General features: G+C 36.6%; 2 protein-coding genes across 5 annotated transcripts; both read right to left on the minus strand.

Moving 5' to 3' along the window:
• Nucleotides 1–13,748: 13,748 nt before the first annotated feature.
• LOC132205230 (uncharacterized) lies at nt 13,749–15,268 on the minus strand. 4 transcript variants are annotated; one of them, XM_059634177.1, is made up of 3 exons: nt 15,177–15,268; nt 14,175–14,441; nt 13,749–14,121 (listed from the first exon to the last, which is right to left on the minus strand). In XM_059634177.1, the coding sequence occupies exons 1-3, from the start codon at nt 15,247–15,249 to the stop codon at nt 13,979–13,981; spliced, it is 483 nt and encodes a 160-aa protein (XP_059490160.1). In that variant the 5' UTR covers nt 15,250–15,268; the 3' UTR covers nt 13,749–13,978. The 4 variants fall into 4 exon arrangements, with proteins under 4 accessions (XP_059490160.1, XP_059490158.1, XP_059490157.1 ...); XM_059634175.1 differs by having other exon boundaries at nt 13,749–14,118; nt 14,175–14,444; nt 15,177–15,265; XM_059634174.1 differs by having other exon boundaries at nt 14,175–14,444; nt 15,177–15,265.
• A 767-nt stretch (nt 15,269–16,035) lies between these two features.
• LOC132204405 (uncharacterized) lies at nt 16,036–18,869 on the minus strand. Its single transcript, XM_059632899.1, has 8 exons — nt 18,552–18,869; nt 18,310–18,492; nt 18,098–18,218; nt 17,883–18,039; nt 17,693–17,829; nt 17,237–17,617; nt 17,063–17,170; nt 16,036–16,883 (listed from the first exon to the last, which is right to left on the minus strand). Exons 1-8 carry the CDS (start codon nt 18,666–18,668, stop codon nt 16,327–16,329), a joined length of 1,761 nt encoding a protein of 586 aa, XP_059488882.1. The 5' UTR covers nt 18,669–18,869; the 3' UTR covers nt 16,036–16,326.
• Nucleotides 18,870–19,457: the final 588 nt, after the last annotated feature.

Genomic DNA, 19,457 nt, shown 5'->3' on the forward strand with positions numbered 1-19,457 from the left:
TACAATAAGATCAATTTACATCTCAATTAATTAATTCAACCCCCAAATCGCTGCTTATATGTTGCCAAGTAACATTTTATCAGAGTCTCTTCTCATCACAGAATTAAAAGAGAAACAAAATTTGTCTGTGTTTTTGTAAAAAAAAAAAGTAAGGAATTGACATCCGTTGGCCTAATTGTCACAAAGAACCTGCTTTTTGGGCAGGAAAAGTGTTGCTAGCACTGTGTGTGTGTTGTTATCAGACCAACTGGATTGAGTCCCTCTCGTACCTTTACATGCATTCCTTTCATGTGAGAATATTAAACACTGTGTCATATGATTATAAATCTCGCTGTGGAGCGCCGCAAGGAAGAAGAAAGGCGAGCACTGTTTCATTCATTTCCGAATTGACTGATCTTTCTCATACCACATGTTAGATAATCGCTCTCAAGGATGAGTTTTTTTATGTATTTATGCTCGGTTGACGATTTTAAGTAGACAGAATTTGATGTACAAAAAAGCATTGTATTTATTTAATTTTAAGCAAATCGCAATAACCGCCAATTATTTCATTTGTGTACAATCTTCTCCAGTTAATGTTGTCTATTAAATTTTATTTTCAAATTATATATATAAAAATTATAAATCATTGGAGGTTGCCAAGGGAATAACTAAAATGCGTCAGTGGTTATTTTCAAATTACTCCCTTGCAGCTTCTATGACCAGCAAAAGCTTTTCTAAATAAAAAAAACCATTATGTTGCCCTTAAAACGTGAAGTTTTAATTATAAATTTATTTATTTATGTGTGAATGCCTTCAGATTACGGCGTGTGCCATTATACTTTTCTTCGGGAGCGAGAGTTCATCGACTTTTGCGCCTCTCACAACACAAGGAAAATTAAAATCACCTGCTGCTTCCTTGCACGCCGAAACAGATAAAATCTGACTCACCTCCATTATGAAAATAATGCACGTTGATGTTCCGGGCAAGGAAATAGCGTGAGCGAAACCGCAGTCAAACACTTTGAGGGCTTTATTATAGAGTGTTGGATCGTTTTACCTCATGCACAATCGGCAACAGGGCCTTGGTGACAAAGGGTTTCGTCAGCAGGGTAGGACGACTGGGTCGCATGATAAAGTTTAATACTAAAAAATAAAAAAAATGGCTTAAATTTAACTATTGTGAATAATTGTTTAACGACAAAATGAATTTAAAAAAGTAAAAATGATTTTGGTTTGGATTGAGTTACCCAAAAATAAAAATAATTCATTTTTTTTATTAATTTCAAGTGAAAAAATGTATTATTTTTCACTCGTTTATTGAATTTTAAAATAATGTACAATGGAAATTCAAGAGAAGTGCGTTTTTGAGGGGTTGCAAGATTTTAAGTGAAAGATGGGCTTTGTTCTTCTTAAATTTTGTATTTATCTAAAAATGATAGGCTCCACCAAACTCACTCGTCTGATTGTGAATTGCGGTCTGTCATCCTATATGTCATGAAGGAACAATAAAATTAAGTAATAAACTCAAGACAACAGTTAAACCATTGCATATTTTGTTATTGCTCATTAAAGGAGTTCTTATTTTAAAACTTTAATTTTAAATAAAAATAGATTTGTGCCGATTTATTATTTTACTTTTCTTCCTCATGAAATTGGGTTGCAAACCATGATGCGATTGATGCCTGATGCGTATTGCGTCCTATTTTTTCTATTTAAAAAATATTTACTCTTTAATATCCATATTTTTTACTTTAATATATAATTTTTAAATTTTCAAATTTGTCAATAAAAATTATTCAGTTTTATAATTTGTGCAATCTTTTGCAACTGTAAATTAGAAAAAAGGGTTGACAAAGTTATCTTTTCTAAACTTCCTTTTAAAGCCATGAAAAATATTTATAGCTCTGTTTGTACCAAATTTCAGTAACGTTTCAATAAAATAGTAATCCAGATTCAAACGGAAATAAGTGATTCAAGTATTTTTCATTAACCCGCTAAGTATTAAAATTAATTTTCATTTTTAAAATTTCAAAGCTTTTAACGTTTTTATTTATAAATAAAATAACACTCATTGTCAGCTGCAGAAAAGATCGTATTGTTAGTTAATTTTTGCACGATTTCTCGCCCAATAAAATTTGAAGATTATCTTTTGTGAGGTAAGAGAGCATCACCCGAATAATCGGCATAAAGGATCGAGTTCCATGCTTCGTCGTCGCGCAGAGAAGTTTTAATAATTTACTTTATTATAAAAAGAAGTGCGCGTGCATGTGGAGCGAAAGAGCAGAGATGAGTCGCCCCACTCAACAGTATTATTTCGCTCTCATACATGCGTGAGGTTTCCTTCTTCTTATTTCTCTTACATTTTTTTGTGTGTGCAGTCCCTGGCGAAAACGAAACGATCGCCAGGTGTGTGTCTTTTGCTGCTGCTCGCAGGAAAAGATGATCGCACCTGCCTGCCCGCCTTGATGCTGCTCTTTCGTTTTTGCTTCTCTCCGAAAATGAATAGCAGCTCAACCCATATATTCACTTCCATCTAACGCTATGCGCACATTTATGCGGCCCTCGATGCAAAAACTGCCATCGAATTCGTGCTCGGCGCTTTGCGGGTTTCGTGATCAAGCTATGATGGTTCACTTTATGGGGTTCATTTACGTCTCCTCCACGTGGGAGAATTAATTGTTTCACAACAATTATAAAAAAAAATGATGCGCAAATATTTAATTTTGCCTTTCAAAATGAAAATTAGATTTTAATTAATATTTAAAACAAGATGTTAGCTCGTTATGTAAATATTTTATAGACAAGACAATTAAAATAATATGTTTATTTGAAAAAGAACAAACTATTTTTTTAATTGGGTTATAAATAAAAATTTAAATTAAAGATTTAATAGTTTAAATTATTCAAATTATTTATGGTTAATTATAAATGATTAAATTAATATAATACCTTTTTATTCCCATTTTTTTTTTCAAATTATTCTATTTTTATAGAATATGTAGAACCAGATGAAAGGTAAATATTTTAGATTTTAAATAACTATATTTGTTATATGTTTATTTTACCTTTGCATTTGTACAATAAAATGTAGCCCTTGGGAGGAAAAAAATACATTCAGTCAAAAATCCATTTTAATAAACAATTTAATCGAATATAAAGATGCTCGTTGCTGCCTAATCTCATAATTATTAAACTTTTAATAGTTGCTTTATTATTATGAAATATGAACACAGAAGAAAATTATTTCAAATAAATTATTTCAATTTTAAGATTTACCGATTCAAAGAATTAAACTCTGACTAATTAAAAATCAAATAAAATAAATTCTTATAGAAAGCCCAATTTTTTCCCCTTTTTATCAAAGTAATGAAGCAATGAAAATTTGATTTCTGATCAAGCAATCCAAATATGTGGCGGGTCATAGGGCAAAAAGCTCTCTGGGGTGATTCAAATCAAATTGGAAGCGCTTTGTCCCGCTGAGAAACGCGAGCCTGCCTAAATTGCTGAAAACCCATTTCCTCCTCGCCACTGGAAGCGCCTATTGATTTCTTTGAATCGAATTTTTTCCACGGTTCAACACATGGCTGGAAGGTAAAGTAAAGAGGAGGAAATGAGTCTCTCGGAATTCACGGAACAATCAAGAATCAATCAATGAAATGGAATTCCAAGCCCCATCGATTGGTTGACTCTCCTGCAAAATCTCGCCACTGTTCCATCTATTATGCTCAGTGGCTAAAATGTTAATGATCAGAAATATATCGAATGGGGCGACGATATGTAGGTAGTGTCAAAAGCTCTATTCTGGCAAATTAAATTAACCGCTAGACCGCTACTGTCACCAACAGAAATTTTAGAAATTTATTATTTATGCCAAAATAAATCAATTTGTTTATGAATAGATCAGTATTAATTGGAACTTTTTCAATGAAATCTAACAATACGAAGCAGATGCGAAAGTAATAAGTAAATCAAAATTTGATCATCTAATTAATTATACATTAGCTTTTTTTGAAACTTCTTATTTCTTGTATTTAATTACAAAATTTAATCATTAATCACACTAGATTTCAATAATATTGCTTATTAATTTTTTATTTCTACCTATAAGTAAATACACTGAATATATTTATAAAAATTAAAATATTAGATAAAAACATATAAACAAATTCTACTTCAAATTATTTTACCCATAAAATAAATAACATAATATTTAAAAATAGATATTTAAATTAGCCAGTGAGCGAGGTGAATTTTTTTGAAAACGCGGGAAAAGTGGATGAGAAAACAACAAGTGCGCTTTCCCATGCATTTTGCAAAAGGAATAAATAAGCTGCGGGGAGAGAGCGGTCGAGAGGATTACATTGGGACGCGTCCCAACGGTCGTTGAGCATTCGAATAATAGAAACGATGGAAAACACAAAAACTCAATACACGAAGGGCTGGTCAGTGAGTGAGCAGAAATGAAATTTTCCCGGGGCATTAGTCACGCTCTCAGGCTGAAACGCTCAAGAGTTGGAGAAAAAGCAACGCTGAGCCCAAAATAATGGAATTTTTCCTCGCATGCACCTTTTCTTCTCCTCCCCTTCGGATTTTACAGCCCTTTGGAGAGAATTATTTTGTTTGCTCCGCACCCTACACGCGATGGGGGAGGAGGACAATGCGTGTGTGCCTGCGGGGGATGAAGGTCGCTGCAGTAAATCCATCAGCAGCAGGGGCGCTCTCTTCTCCAACCTGATTTCTACCTGACACATTTCGTTACTCTACCTGCCTGCTTTACAATAGAAGACCGAGCAGGTTACAACGACCTTTTTCTGATAGAGCAGGTATACAGAAAAAAAAATATCCCGCGCAAATTCCACAACCTTGAATGGGCCATATCCCCCTGCCGATGCTCGCTCGCTCTCTCGCAGAGATCCACAGAAAAATAGGCAAGCCAAAGGAGCTGCTTTGCCAGATTATTTTCTGATGCACACAAGCTCAGCTTCCAGAACACACGCTAAAATAATCAAAAGCGCGCTGGCAGAGTAAATGTGACACAGATTTTTAGGGCAAACATTTACGAACATCCATCCATAAATTAGTTCAATTAAAATTTAATTTCGTATGTAGAGATACTGAATGTATCACAAGTTCTAGCTGTTATTTTAGTTTTTTGATAAAATAAATTCTAGTAAGAAAAAATACTTAATCTAACCTGATGAAACAAGTCAAATTACTTTTATCTTTAAAACTTTCCACTCACAATCTTCATTTAATTTTTTTTCATAATTATCATTACTTTGGTTCTAATTCTAATTAACGTGACACAGACAAAGACGCTACTCTACACTAATTAGAACAGGAAAAGACACGCACACTTAACAAAAATTTGGAGAATGTTAATTTTACACATTATGGGCTGCAGAATTTTGTTCCGGCTGTTTTAAATAATTTAAGCTTTTTAGAAGAAATTCACGAAATTCAGATAAGTAGATGAGAGCTTATTTGTTATTTGATTTAAAAAATAATTTTCACTGCAAATAACCTCTCTCTCGCCTTGTATCATCTGGTATCATCTTGTGTTTTAAGTTTTTGATCAAAATGTGCAAAATTCCTAAAAAGCTTTGAAAATTGGTAATTGGTGAATTCCGTTGTAAATTTTGTTTATAGATATAATTATTTTAAAAAAGTCGAAAAAAGCATTCTGTGCCAAAAATGAGATACTGTACATCATACAAAAATTCGAAGTTATAAGGAATATTATAGACTTATAGTACGCACACAATAATTATCTGTTCCGGTGATCTTACTTTGGATTTTACAACAATACAATTAAATTTATTTACTCTGAAATCAAGCTAGAAATTATTTGTAATTTATTTTTTCCTTTTACAATCAACATCATTTTGCAAGAAAACTATTAATAAATTGTTTAATATTTTCATATTGCATTTAAAAAAAACACATGTTATTAAAAAATTTTTACTGATGTTAAATCAATTATTTTATAAAATAGTACATCAAACTTTATTTATACCAAAAACAGCTCAGTTTTTTATTTTTTTATTTATGAAATTATAGGTAGATAAACAATTAACTATTATTTAAATCTACATGGCTAGAACACGTTAAATATTAAAATTAATAAAGTTTGAAGCAATTAATTAATTTTTATCAGAGTTAAAAAAAAGTCTGCACTTCTATACTCTGAAATAATTATATTTGATTTCTTTGCAAGGATTTGCGAAGGAAATTTTAGGACGTCGATCTGCACACGCCGCATCCGCATTTTCATATATTCCATCTAGCAATTGAATTGGCTTTTACGATCTTTTTATGGCGTGTTAGTGTGTACCTACATACAATATTCATATTCACAGCAATCCCCGTGCGCAAGTAAGGGGCCTTCGGTGAGATTTTAGGGGCACCAGCTTTACTTTTTGCAGCCATCAAAGGAAATGCATCGCGCGTTATAATGCACCCCTTTTCAAACCGGCGCAGCATTTTTTCAGCGCTGATTTTGAGAAACTAAAAAGTAAAAAGACGTGAATAGCGGTCAGTCGAAAATAGGGGGAACTCGTTTAGCAAACTCTCGCACGCTTTTTATTTATAATTTTCCTTCGGTTTGCTTCATTTTTAAGAATCGTGGAAAGAAAGAAAGAAAAATTCTCAGTAGATCGCAATATGCTGGCTGATTGCTGTATTCAAACGAAGCAGGAAAAAAATAAATCAAGGTGGTTACACTTTTTTAGCACTTTCCTTGCGGCGAAAAATTCACGTGGATGAGTTTTTTCATCTCTTGTCTCCTTTATCTCGAATCCATATTTCTGCCGTACAAAACTTTGGTTCTGCGTATTTAGTAATTAAAGGAATCTTATATCCTTTTTCCAGTTAAGAAAATTAATAAAATCATGGAATTATATTAAATTGAATGAATTATAAAACAATCTATTAATTAAATTTTTGAGATGGTTTAACGAGGTTCAATTATTAGGTCTGTGCGAGGAAGAAATTTGTTCCTAAAGCTAAAATATCGTGCCTAACAATAAGTAAGAAATTTACTTTTTATAATCTTTATAATGATAAAAAATTCAATATTTCGGAATGAACAAAATTAGATTTTGTATTTTATTTTATATTTCCTATCACTTATCGATTTTCCAAAGTGCAGGTAAATTGTGAACAAATTAATTTTGAAATTTTTATTAATCTTCTGAATTTCTTTATTTTTACTTCAAATTTAATTATGGAAAAACGATAAAAACTACCATTCATTCGGCAGTTCAAAGCTCCATCCGAGGACATTCATTCGGTCTCAGATAAAATTTCTGTACGCAAAAATTAAAATGCATATAAAAAAAGTCGGAGCACAAAAGCGAAAAGCACGTGTTCGCGAGAGCAAGAGCGCGAGCGGCCGCGATGAGTCAGGAAGGGGGAACGGGCCCCTCGCTCGCCGCCAACAGAACAATTCAACAATAGAGTCGCGACGCGCCAAAGCTGCAGCCAATGGTCGGCGCCGCATCCACCGGCGGCTCGGAGCGATTGGCCCTCGACGCCGGTGGAGGGCAATCAACCGTCGAGCCCGAGTCGTGATCAGGAAGGCCGTGATTTTCTCCTTCTCATTCGACAGCGAGCATCTCTCCGAGGAAGAACTCAAGAAGAAGCCACAAAGGTAGACGCGGCCTAGGTAAGTATATATCCTATCCCTCGCCGAACACTTTGAAACTTTTTCTGAACTTTTAAATTCCCTCATCCAACTTCAGCCAGAGTTTTATTTATTTCTTTCTTTTTAATTTAAATTAATTTCAAGTTTAAATTCAGTTTTTTTTTTAAATTTTTATCCAAATTTTGAAATTTTGGGGGTTCACGTGTGTCGACGAACTTCTCTCTTTCGGCCCGAATCATCCTGCGCTCGAGTGTACTTGATGGGTGTGTGTCTGGACTCATGTTTCCTAGTAAATCCATGACTAGATCCACACTCATCCATGACGCTCTTGAGCCCCGCATCGCCTCCGGACAAGACGCTGAGAGAAGACGCCGTGACGTCACGTGCATCATATTCACGTTCGATTCGTTACTCCCGAGAGCTCTTCGGCTCGCTCGCTCGCGCAAGCCTTCCTTCAAGGTTGCTTTATTCCTCTCTACCTGAAAAATTATTATTATTTTATATTCCGTGCGGAATTTATTGCGGCCGGGCCGTATTACTTGGGTGCTCGTTTCTTGGCTTTTCGTTCGGTCCTTTATATTTCGTGCGCGTGATTCACCCGCCCAGCGCAAGACATGGAAATTATATTATCCGCGTACTCATCACCCCAGGCTAATTGTTTTCCGGCTTCGAAACGACGGACGGCGACGATTATTTCTTATTTCTCGGCTCACTTTTTTATCTGCTAGAACTGCCAATTTTCCTAAAAATCATAAAATTTGTTACTTTTGAATTAATTTTGGAAAGTTTTAGATAAATTTATTTGTAAAATTTAAACTCTGCTAGTTTAAATATTTTTAGATATTGATTAATTTTTGCTTTTTTTTTGTTGTTTGTGCCTTCTTTTGCATTATTTTTAAAATTTTGATATCTAAATTAACCGCATTTTACTTGTGATTCTCCACATGATTTAAGATCAGGGTCCGTATTTTAACCAACTACTAGGGTGTAAACGTGAGAGCATTCAGCCCGCATGTATTTTCACTTATGTGTCACTTTTGCCGTAAGTGCGCGTCCAAACTCAAAATGCATAATTTTTTCGAGCGGGCTCCAAATGCGGGCGGCACGCGGCCACGTGTTCATCCCCCTGGTCCAGGGGTGGGTTTGCTTCAGCTGCCATTTTTCGTTCCCACAGGGACTCCCTCCTTTCTCTTTTTGAACAGAAATTAAATTTGAATGTTCTCAGAAATTCAATTACGATTTTGACTTTTTCTTTCCTCAAAATGTGATTGATTGCCCCCGCGCGCACACTCAGTCATTTGGAAATCTCGACAAATTTGTTCCTTCCTTTGTATTCCAGGAATATTTGCTCCGAAAATCAATTCTTAGAATTCATTTCGCGGTCGGCGCCGCGCGGTAAATGCGAGCACGAATTCCAGACGCGCGCTCTCCATTTTTCTGTGCGCGCGGCGTCTTCTTATTAGTGCTGCCTCGATGTATGCAACCCTCCCAATCGCCGCGAGCAACAGGTTGCCTACTTTCGCATTCGGCAGGCGTTCGTTTCTCTCGCAACACGTTTCTATCTATGTTCCTTCAAGTATTACACAAAAAAATGTTATCCATGAAATTGTGCTGTTTATTTTGAAATTCTGGCCCACATGTTTCATTTTATTGTATAGATTTTGCATAAATAAAATATGTTTTTAAATATTTCTTTTGGATTTGGTTTACATTCTCAATATTTTCTAGAATTTGCCAGTATAAAAAATTTTGAAATAATTTTTTCATTGACTTGTGTTTGAAAGATAATATTTTTATAAATTAGATTTATTTTATGTTCAGGACGTTCAGAATTCATTAGCACATAAAATCAGAGGTAAAAGAAATTTTAATGCATTTCGGAACAAATCGTAGCAAGAAGTATGGTAAGAAGTAATGTCCCAAATTTTTCAGAAATATTTCAACAGTCTTACATTATAATCATTAACAAGTTAATTAGCCACATTTATTTCTTTTCTTCTCCATAGACAATGGAATGTGATAGAATGGAATTTGGTTTACTAGAAATTTTCCGTGGTTATGCCATACCTAATTTTAAATTTCCTTAAATTTTCTTATGCCAATAATAAAATAATATTTTTTTGTTTTGTAATGAAATCGCTAAATCATAAATGAATTTTATCTGATAAATTTTGATCTCAGTCTGCAATTTAATTAGTTTTTAAACTTTGTAATTAGTATTCTCTTACATTAATTTTTTCATTCACATTAAATAAAATCTGAGCTCTTTAGCAATACTCAATTATTTCAGTGATATTATTTTCACACTCATATAAATTAAGCAAACTTGTATTTGGCTGACTTGTGTTTTTATTATTTTTTTTATTTTTTTTACATTTCATGTTATGTAATCGGTACACATAATCTCTATGTTGTCATATATGCCTATAGATTAAATTTACAGACAAATGAATCAGTGTTACTTTATTCTGTGTAACTCTGCTGATAACTCTGCCGATTTCGCGGTGGGCTTTGTTTGAGGGGGCGTGGCACGAGTGCCCGTTGGAGCCAAAAATCTGGGTGGGTCCTGGCCGTTTTCCAAAAAAAGAAAACGCGGAGAAGAATTTTGTTTTTGCAACCGATTGACGCAGCGGTTTTTACGTGGAAGGAGCTGAAAAATTCCGCGAATTCTGCCAAAATTAATTTACATTTTATATTTAAGTATTCTAATTCTCCCGAAACGATTGCTGAAATTTGCGAAAACGAATCTTCTTTTTTTAAGCCCTAGGTTGAATTCGCAAGTGACACCGAAAATCCACGCAATTTGTTTTTGATATTTTTATTTAACCTCGGAACGTGTTGCGAGGTTTTGAGAAAGCGACCTTGGTCTGCAATCGAACCGCAGGAGCTCGAAACGGGCAAATTATACGAGGGGGCGTGGCGGCAGGCGCGCGGTCGTTGGAGCCAAAATTTACAACCGGAACCACCGGGCTCGTATGTATGTAATTAACATGCAACATACTCTGGATATGCAAATTAACGACAATTGCACGACACTCGTTTTCATCATTCTCAGCGAATCAAGGCAGTTGATAATTTATTAGTTTACTTGAGTAAAAAATAATTAAAAAGTAAAATAGTAATAATTGCTCGCATTAAAATAAAAGTCATTCTTTCTGAAAATTAAAATAGGAAGAAATATTAAAAATGAAATAAAACAATGCAATAAAATATTTTACTATCCGAGCACAATTTATATTGGTAATCTTACAAGAGGCGCGACCTATACACCAGTATTTAAAAATTAGGTTGGTATGTCGCGCCTGCTGTAGTGGTTTTATGTCGCGCCTACTGAAGTGGTTTTATGTCGCGCCTACTGAAGTGGTTTTATGTCGCGCCTGCTGTAGTGGTTGATAAAGAAAACCGGTAATTATAGCTCACAATCACCGGGACTGCAGGAAAGAATAAGGGCCTTTGGGATGGGTTCAGAAGGGGAAGACAATCTCTTAACTGATTGCAAAAGACGTGACCTACCACCAATGTACGGGGAAAGGGGTTGTTTTTATATGTCGCGCCTCTTGTAATGGTTCACTACAACAGGCGCGACATATGCACGCAACGCCTGTGGTAGGTCGCGCCTCTTGTAATCGACCACTACAACAGGCGCGACATATACAATTAATAATGCTAAAAAAAAAACGAAAGCAGCGAGATTGTGTGCACACCACGAACCAGACCACCCCACAAACCGGCAACTCGGAGGTGGGCAACCCCCCAAGATTAATTTTTGCAGAAGCCGCGAGCGAGGGGTGGAGGCGCAGCGAGGTCGAGGACGTGGGGAAGGCCGTGCGGAGGGCGAGGACAAAAGGGCGGCTGTGTTCGTGGGGGGGCTCCGCAGGAGCCCCCCCACGATCCCCGCCCTTTTGTCCCGCCCGGAGCCGGCCTTCACCACGTTCTCGGGCGAGCGCGCCTCCAGCCCGAAGCTCGCAAACCCACAACGGAGTTGCCCACGAAGGGAGTTGTGGGCACCCACACCGTTTGCTTTCAAAACACCCTTTGCAGACAACTCCCTTCGTGGGCAACTCCGTTGTGGGTTTGCGAGCTTCGGGCTGGAGGCGCGCTCGCCCGAGAACGTGGTGAAGGCCGGCTCCGGGCGGGACAAAGGGGCGGGGATCGTGGGGGGGCTCCTGCGGAGCCCCCCACGAACACAGCCGCCCTTTTGTCCTCGCCCTCCGCACGGCCTTCCCCACGTCCTCGACCTCGCTGCGCCTCCACCCCTCGCTCGCGGCTTCTGCAAAAATTAATCTTGGGGGGTTGCCCACCTCCGAGTTGCCGGTTTGTGGGGTGGTCTGGTTCGTGGTGTGCACACAATCTCGCTGCTTTCGTTTTTTTTTTTTTTTAGCATTATTAATTGTATATGTCGCGCCTGTTGTAGTGGTCGATTACAAGAGGCGCGACCTACCACAGGCGTTGCGTGCATATGTCGCGCCTGTTGTAGTGGTCGATTACAAGAGGCGCGACCTACCATGAGAATACTTGCATATGTCGCGCCTGTTGTAGTGAACCATTACAAGAGGCGCGACATATAAAAACAACCCCCTTCCCCGTACATTGGTGGTAGGTCACGTCTTTTGCAATCAGTTAAGATTGTCTTCCCCTTCTGAACCCATCCCAAAGGCCCTTATTCTTTCCTGCAGTCCCGGTAATTGTGAGCTATAAATACCGGTTTTCTTTATCAACCACTACAGCAGGCGCGACATAAAACCACTACAGTAGGCGCGACATAAAACCACTACAGCAGGCGCGACATAAAACGGGATACCAACCTAATTCTGAGAGAGTGGTGTATAGGTCGCGCCTCTTGTAAGATTACCATTTTTTCGAGCGGGCTCCAAATGCGGGCGGCACGCGGCCACGTGTTCATCCCCCTGGTCCAGGGGTGGGTTTGCTTCAGCTGCCATTTTTCGTTCCCACAGGGACTCCCTCCTTTCTCTTTTTGAACAGAAATTAAATTTGAATGTTCTCAGAAATTCAATTACGATTTTGACTTTTTCTTTCCTCAAAATGTGATTGATTGCCCCCGCGCGCACACTCAGTCATTTGGAAATCTCGACAAATTTGTTCCTTCCTTTGTATTCCAGGAATATTTGCTCCGAAAATCAATTCTTAGAATTCATTTCGCGGTCGGCGCCGCGCGGTAAATGCGAGCACGAATTCCAGACGCGCGCTCTCCATTTTTCTGTGCGCGCGGCGTCTTCTTATTAGTGCTGCCTCGATGTATGCAACCCTCCCAATCGCCGCGAGCAACAGGTTGCCTACTTTCGCATTCGGCAGGCGTTCGTTTCTCTCGCAACACGTTTCTATCTATGTTCCTTCAAGTATTACACAAAAAAATGTTATCCATGAAATTGTGCTGTTTATTTTGAAATTCTGGCCCACATGTTTCATTTTATTGTATAGATTTTGCATAAATAAAATATGTTTTTAAATATTTCTTTTGGATTTGGTTTACATTCTCAATATTTTCTAGAATTTGCCAGTATAAAAAATTTTGAAATAATTTTTTCATTGACTTGTGTTTGAAAGATAATATTTTTATAAATTAGATTTATTTTATGTTCAGGACGTTCAGAATTCATTAGCACATAAAATCAGAGGTAAAAGAAATTTTAATGCATTTCGGAACAAATCGTAGCAAGAAGTATGGTAAGAAGTAATGTCCCAAATTTTTCAGAAATATTTCAACAGTCTTACATTATAATCATTAACAAGTTAATTAGCCACATTTATTTCTTTTCTTCTCCATAGACAATGGAATGTGATAGAATGGAATTTGGTTTACTAGAAATTTTCCGTGGTTATGCCATACCTAATTTTAAATTTCCTTAAATTTTCTTATGCCAATAATAAAATAATATTTTTTTGTTTTGTAATGAAATCGCTAAATCATAAATGAATTTTATCTGATAAATTTTGATCTCAGTCTGCAATTTAATTAGTTTTTAAACTTTGTAATTAGTATTCTCTTACATTAATTTTTTCATTCACATTAAATAAAATCTGAGCTCTTTAGCAATACTCAATTATTTCAGTGATATTATTTTCACACTCATATAAATTAAGCAAACTTGTATTTGGCTGACTTGTGTTTTTATTATTTTTTTTATTTTTTTTACATTTCATGTTATGTAATCGGTACACATAATCTCTATGTTGTCATATATGCCTATAGATTAAATTTACAGACAAATGAATCAGTGTTACTTTATTCTGTGTAACTCTGCTGATAATATGCATATATTTTATCATACACATTATTGACTATTTATATTAACATGTGAGGTATTACTTCAATTGCGGCGCGTTGTCTATTCACCTTCGGCGGATGCCAAACCTGATCCCCTTGGGCTGAGTGTCCTGCTTACTGGACATGGCTTCCAGGGCTTGCAACAGATCTCCGGCACTCAGGCTAAGGGCGTCTTTTAGTTCGGCGTCAAAATTGGCAGCAGCCCCTGCTGATTAGAACATAATTAAATTTGGTTGTTACGGTTATCGGAGGAGGACGCACCTTTGTTCGCCTCTTTGAGGATCTCGATGACCGCGTCCAAGTCGGTTGGATTTACGATGATATCGCCGGTGAGTGGTCGGAAGCTGGTGGCGATCAAGTCCGCTGCGTCAGGCCAGGCCTCGCCAGGACCACCAAGACCGCGGAAACGCACCACAGGGTGGTAGGGCAGCAGGCTTTGGTGACGTTTCTCGGCAAAGCTCTTTAACCGTGGCAAGATGGACGTGGAAAGGCGGATTCCCTGATGAGCAGCGCTGACCCATGGCGAATCTTCTAGAAATATTTTACCTGAATCGTCAACGTTTAAATCGGGGGAGGGAAATTTAATAACTTGTACTTGAATGTGATTAATTTCTCTGCACGGACTGATAATAGGAACCGATGCTAAAGAAATGAGCATATTTTTTACTATAAAGTGTTTTATAAAATTAAATTTTATTGAAACTTCAATGCTTTATGCAATGCTCTTCTGTAATTTTTAATTGTACATTCTTATTGAGCTATTCCATTAAAAAATAAATACTTAAGATTTCTGTAAAAAGTATCCATGCAAAATTTTTCAAATTTTTGTTTTCTGGTGAGATATTTAATGAAAGCAATTAAGGAAATTATTTTAATTTTGTTTTGATATACATTATTAAAATGTAATCATTGCATCATAAACAAGAAAACCATATTTTCGACTTAACAGAAAATATGAATGTTAAAATACAATTACTGCGAAACATTAAAAAAACAAATAGTGAAATAGCTTTATTTTTTTTTCAAACCCACATCTTATAGTTAATATACAATTAAAGTAAAGGACACCAAATAATATTAAATTTATAAGAAACTTAATTAACAACAAATTGATCACAATTTTTGCACAAATTTGCAGATTTGTGAGGAATTTAATTTTATTTTTTCAATTTGAAACCATTTAAATGGAATTCAAAAACGACAAAATTAAAAAAAAAATGTCCATAAATTTGAGAATGAAAAAATTGTAACTACATTTTCTACCTGGTGTCGGCTGGTGAGTCGCAAATGCCGCCTCCATGAGGACAGCGGAGGCCACAAACAGTGGGAACAGCATATCTTGTGTCGGTCGGAGGCAGTTGAATGTGGCGGCGGTTGGCCGAAACCCCTTTATATGCGGAGGCAGCCGCCGCTCCGCAAACACCCTAAGCACACTAATAAGCAAAATCTTGCTTCTTTTCCTACGAACAATGCCTTTGAAGCGTTATTAAATTACCTGCTTATTCGCCAGGAGACGCAAGGCTGCTGCGCTGCGCACAGTGGTCCATACGTACTTACGCCTACCGCTTTCCTGGAAAGGCTGGAAAAGACAAGAGGGAAAAAGAGAACCTTTTTATTTTCCGTCTTTTGTCGTTGCAAACGAGAGCCGCACACACATATATTATTTCTTTTTGTCTCTCTCTATTACAAGGAAAAACCTCCGACTGCGCTTTTGCATTATCCGTGCATGTGAAACGTGCTTGTCTGTCAGCACACTCTTTCATAGCGTTGGTAATTGTTAATTATGTGCGACTTAGGGTAGGATATTAAATAAAATAATCAATGTTTGAGCGCTTAGCTAAACCCTTCAGGCTCAGCTGCGATGACGAAGTTTCCTCATTGCGACTCTTCTTATAAGAAAGGATTAAATAGATTTCATCATAGATCGCAATTTATGGTAATAATTGTATTATTAATCATGATTATTGTATAGTATTTTTCTGTGTGATGAGTGTTTGCCAATAATGGGCAATAGGATTATTTATATAAATGACTTGTTGATATTTCCAATAAAAGAAGACTTATTTAATTCTTTGTGAATCATTAATTAAGGCAAATTAAGGGTTGTTAAAATTGAAGCGAGCAATGAAGCTTTTAGTTCAGTAATTAATTTATAGAGTTAATATGTTTTCTGTATTGAACAATGTATATTACACATAAGTTTTATTTAATCGAATCTATAGATACAATTGCTCCAAACTAAAATGTAAAAATAAATTATCTCCAACAATTGAGTTTTTCTATTGTTTAAATTGAGTAATATTTTAAACACATTGCAACTGATGAACATCATCATAATTTAGGCAATCAGACTACTTCACCAAATAAAGAGATTGAAATCACCACAGCCTCAAAATTGCTTTTGGAAAAAAGGTCAAGGAGAAATAAGTTCGTTCTTGACGAGAACAGACGGTAGTGCTCTCGACCGCTCCTTTACTGCTTTCAGCCTTTGCAGTAAACTTTGCAAGTCAGGCTTTACATCTTCAGGTTCTGGCGGAGTTTCCTCCTGTACTTCTTTTATTTGTGGAGGACTTGGAACTTGAGGAACTATTGGGTCTGGTGACGAAGGGCCAGAGTCGAGGGAAAAGTGAAGTTCTGCAAGTTCCAGCAAGCTGACTTCACCGAGGGGCAAGTCGTCCCCGCTCAATTCGAAGAAAGACTTGCGTCCTCGGATTTGGGAAGTTGGTTCAGCAACACTCGGAGGTGTGAGGGTCAATTTGGTTGAGTTGAGCTGCACTGGAGGATGGCACTTACTATCGGCCTGGGGGAATTTCTGAATTGGTGAAACTGGCTGTATCTTGATTTGGGCAGGTTGGGGCTTGGCAAGTAAGGACAAAGTTGGAGACTGTGATGCAGCGTGAGGCACCGGCTTCATTTTGTTAGGCATTTGCCACCAACGAGACAAAAGATCCTCAATAGATTCTTCTTCCTCTAAAATATGATAGACAAATAAGTAACTGAAAGAAAATTATTTCAAGATAAAAAATTAGCTTGTGTGAACAATTTCATTCATAGGGTTTTTCTTAAAAAATCTTTTGATGTTTCTTTTTTATTGAATTTGATCAAGCAACTTAACTTAAATAAATAAAAATCTAGGCATATGTTTTTACCTTCAACAGTGTGAAAATTTGGTTGAAAAGGTGATCCTTTCACACCACTTGGCATTAAAAATGGTGTCACTGGAAGTTGTCGAAGTTTAAACGAGTCAAACTGAAGTGCTGAAAATATTTCAAGTTTGATATTTTAATTATCTAGCTATTGTTAATAACAAAAAAATAATATACCTGGCGATGGGGCAATGGAATGCCTTCGCTCAACCTGGGAGCAGTTGCGGTTGGCAGATTTAAGTTTTGCCTCCAGTTGATTAATTGTATCAGAGGGCGTTCCACTTGTTAATAAACTTCTAAATCTTGCCACATCTTGATTCAAACTCCAACCAGGTTGCTTCTCAGCCAATTCGAATAAAAGATTGAGCTCATTTATCCCTTGGGACAATTTTCTAGCTAAAGCGGATACTCCTCCAAGGTCATAATCTTGGCTGGTGTTTGCTTTTCTCTCAGGACTGACGCTACTGACTCTCTGGTGTGGAGGGTTAAGAGATCCTTCAAGGCGGGTCAACATAACATCAATTTCGTTTTTCAGCTTCAAAACAACACCTTGAAATTCTAAAAGAAAAAGAAAACAATAAATTAGGTTTACATGACAAACCAGTTTTTGAGTTTTCTTAATTAGAATCACACCTTTCATATTTGCAGGGGAGCTCGCCAATCTTTCTTTCAACTCCTGGGCAGTGTTGAGCAGGTTAACTTCATTTTTAAATTTTAGTAAAGCAGTTTCTTCACACTCCTCCCATGTCTGCCACCAGTCTTTCAGTTTCCTTGAATTACAGAGGTAGAAAAATAGGCAAATATTGTAAAAGGTACCAAATACTTGCAAAATGTATCAGCACCATGCAAGGTAGCCGCAGCATTTCCATGATCCTCTGCAGCTTTTTCGATCAGGATATATATTTCTCTTTTTAAATCCACATCAGATTCCACTTCAGAATCTTTCTTTTTAGATTTAGGTCGGTTCTTCAAATCATCAACTGGAAACAATTTGCATATTATAGTTTTTTCTGATAAAATTTGAATTTGATAGTTTACTTTTTAGAGAATTCTTTAAAAGAAATGTTGTCAGTCGTAGGAAAAAGTTGCAGTACTTGTCACCTCCAGGTTGAAGAAGAAGTGCTAAAGATATTGTTGGAAGGCAAGCCTCTGGATGCATCTATAAAAATAAAAATATTCAAAAAACATAATATTCATAATATCTGAAGATAAAAAAATAGGGAAATGCCAAGTATAAATTTATTACATACACTTTTAATCTCCTGCATAATCGTACAGGCCGCCCTCTGGAACTGTGATTCCTGCTTCCTGTCAAGAACTGGCCAGCAAAATTTAAATTTTTCTGCACATTTTGCTTTGTTCCAAATATTGAGCAGGAAATAGATGACTTCATTAGATGCTTTTTTGTTGGAATTGGGCAAAACAAACACGTCCTGAAAGATTAAAATGCTTATAAATTTGTTACGTTCGTAAATAAAAATAAAAATTATACCTCACTAAGCAGATCCTGCAGGACATTAGAATGGCTGTTGCAAGACATCAGAAGCCTCAAATTTGCGTACAGAGTGGTGTGCACAGGCCCCACCTTGATTTTCTTGGTGCTCGCCATTGTTGGAAGTCGGAATCCAGCGTATTTTCAGACTGTTTTTTTTTAATTGCTACGGATTACTAATGCACGAACAAAACTTGTTTGCTGATTAAGCCAGGAAACAAGTTTGTTGATACCAGACAGTCGTCCACTACGATTTTCATTGAAGTTTCTTCCAAAAATGGGCACAAAACAAACATGCCATTGACAATCAGATGTTTTTTCGCGGCAATTTGCGGATTTAGACAATTTACCGGCAATAATTTGGATACCGGTTTTTACATTAATTTTTTAAATTTCAAGCAGTACTACAGATAATGATCAAAAAATATATTGTCATGATCCAATTGAAAATGAATCAAAAGTTTTAAATAAAAATACAACTTTTTTGCAAAAATAATCGTATAATTTCAATCTATTTTAAGAAACTTGGCTTCAGGCTTACATTTCTACCGGTTATACAATTTTAGAACGCCGGTATTTCCAGCATCGTGAAGTTAGCCAGAAATCCTAGCCAGTCGCCGGAAGTTAGCCAGTTGGCTGGAAATTGGCCACTCGCGTCATTTGGGCGGATGTATCGAATATCGATTCCCGATTTTTTAAAGTGGGGATCATAGGGGAGGTGAGTATTTATCGCAACTTTTTACAGTTGACCTTCTAATATTCTTCTCATACACCAAGTCGCAGCAATAAATCGCAGTGTTCTAAAAGTGCACGGAGGAAGGAATTTCAGAAGCTAATTTGAAAAACAGTTCCAATGGTCTTAAAAAAATTATATTTAAAAGTAAATACAACGAAAATTATATTTAA

The sequence above is a fragment of the Neocloeon triangulifer genome, unplaced genomic scaffold (assembly GCF_031216515.1).
Source record: "Neocloeon triangulifer isolate White Clay Creek 2 clone unplaced genomic scaffold, ASM3121651v1 ptg000002l, whole genome shotgun sequence".
Taxonomy (NCBI): domain Eukaryota; kingdom Metazoa; phylum Arthropoda; class Insecta; order Ephemeroptera; family Baetidae; genus Neocloeon; species Neocloeon triangulifer.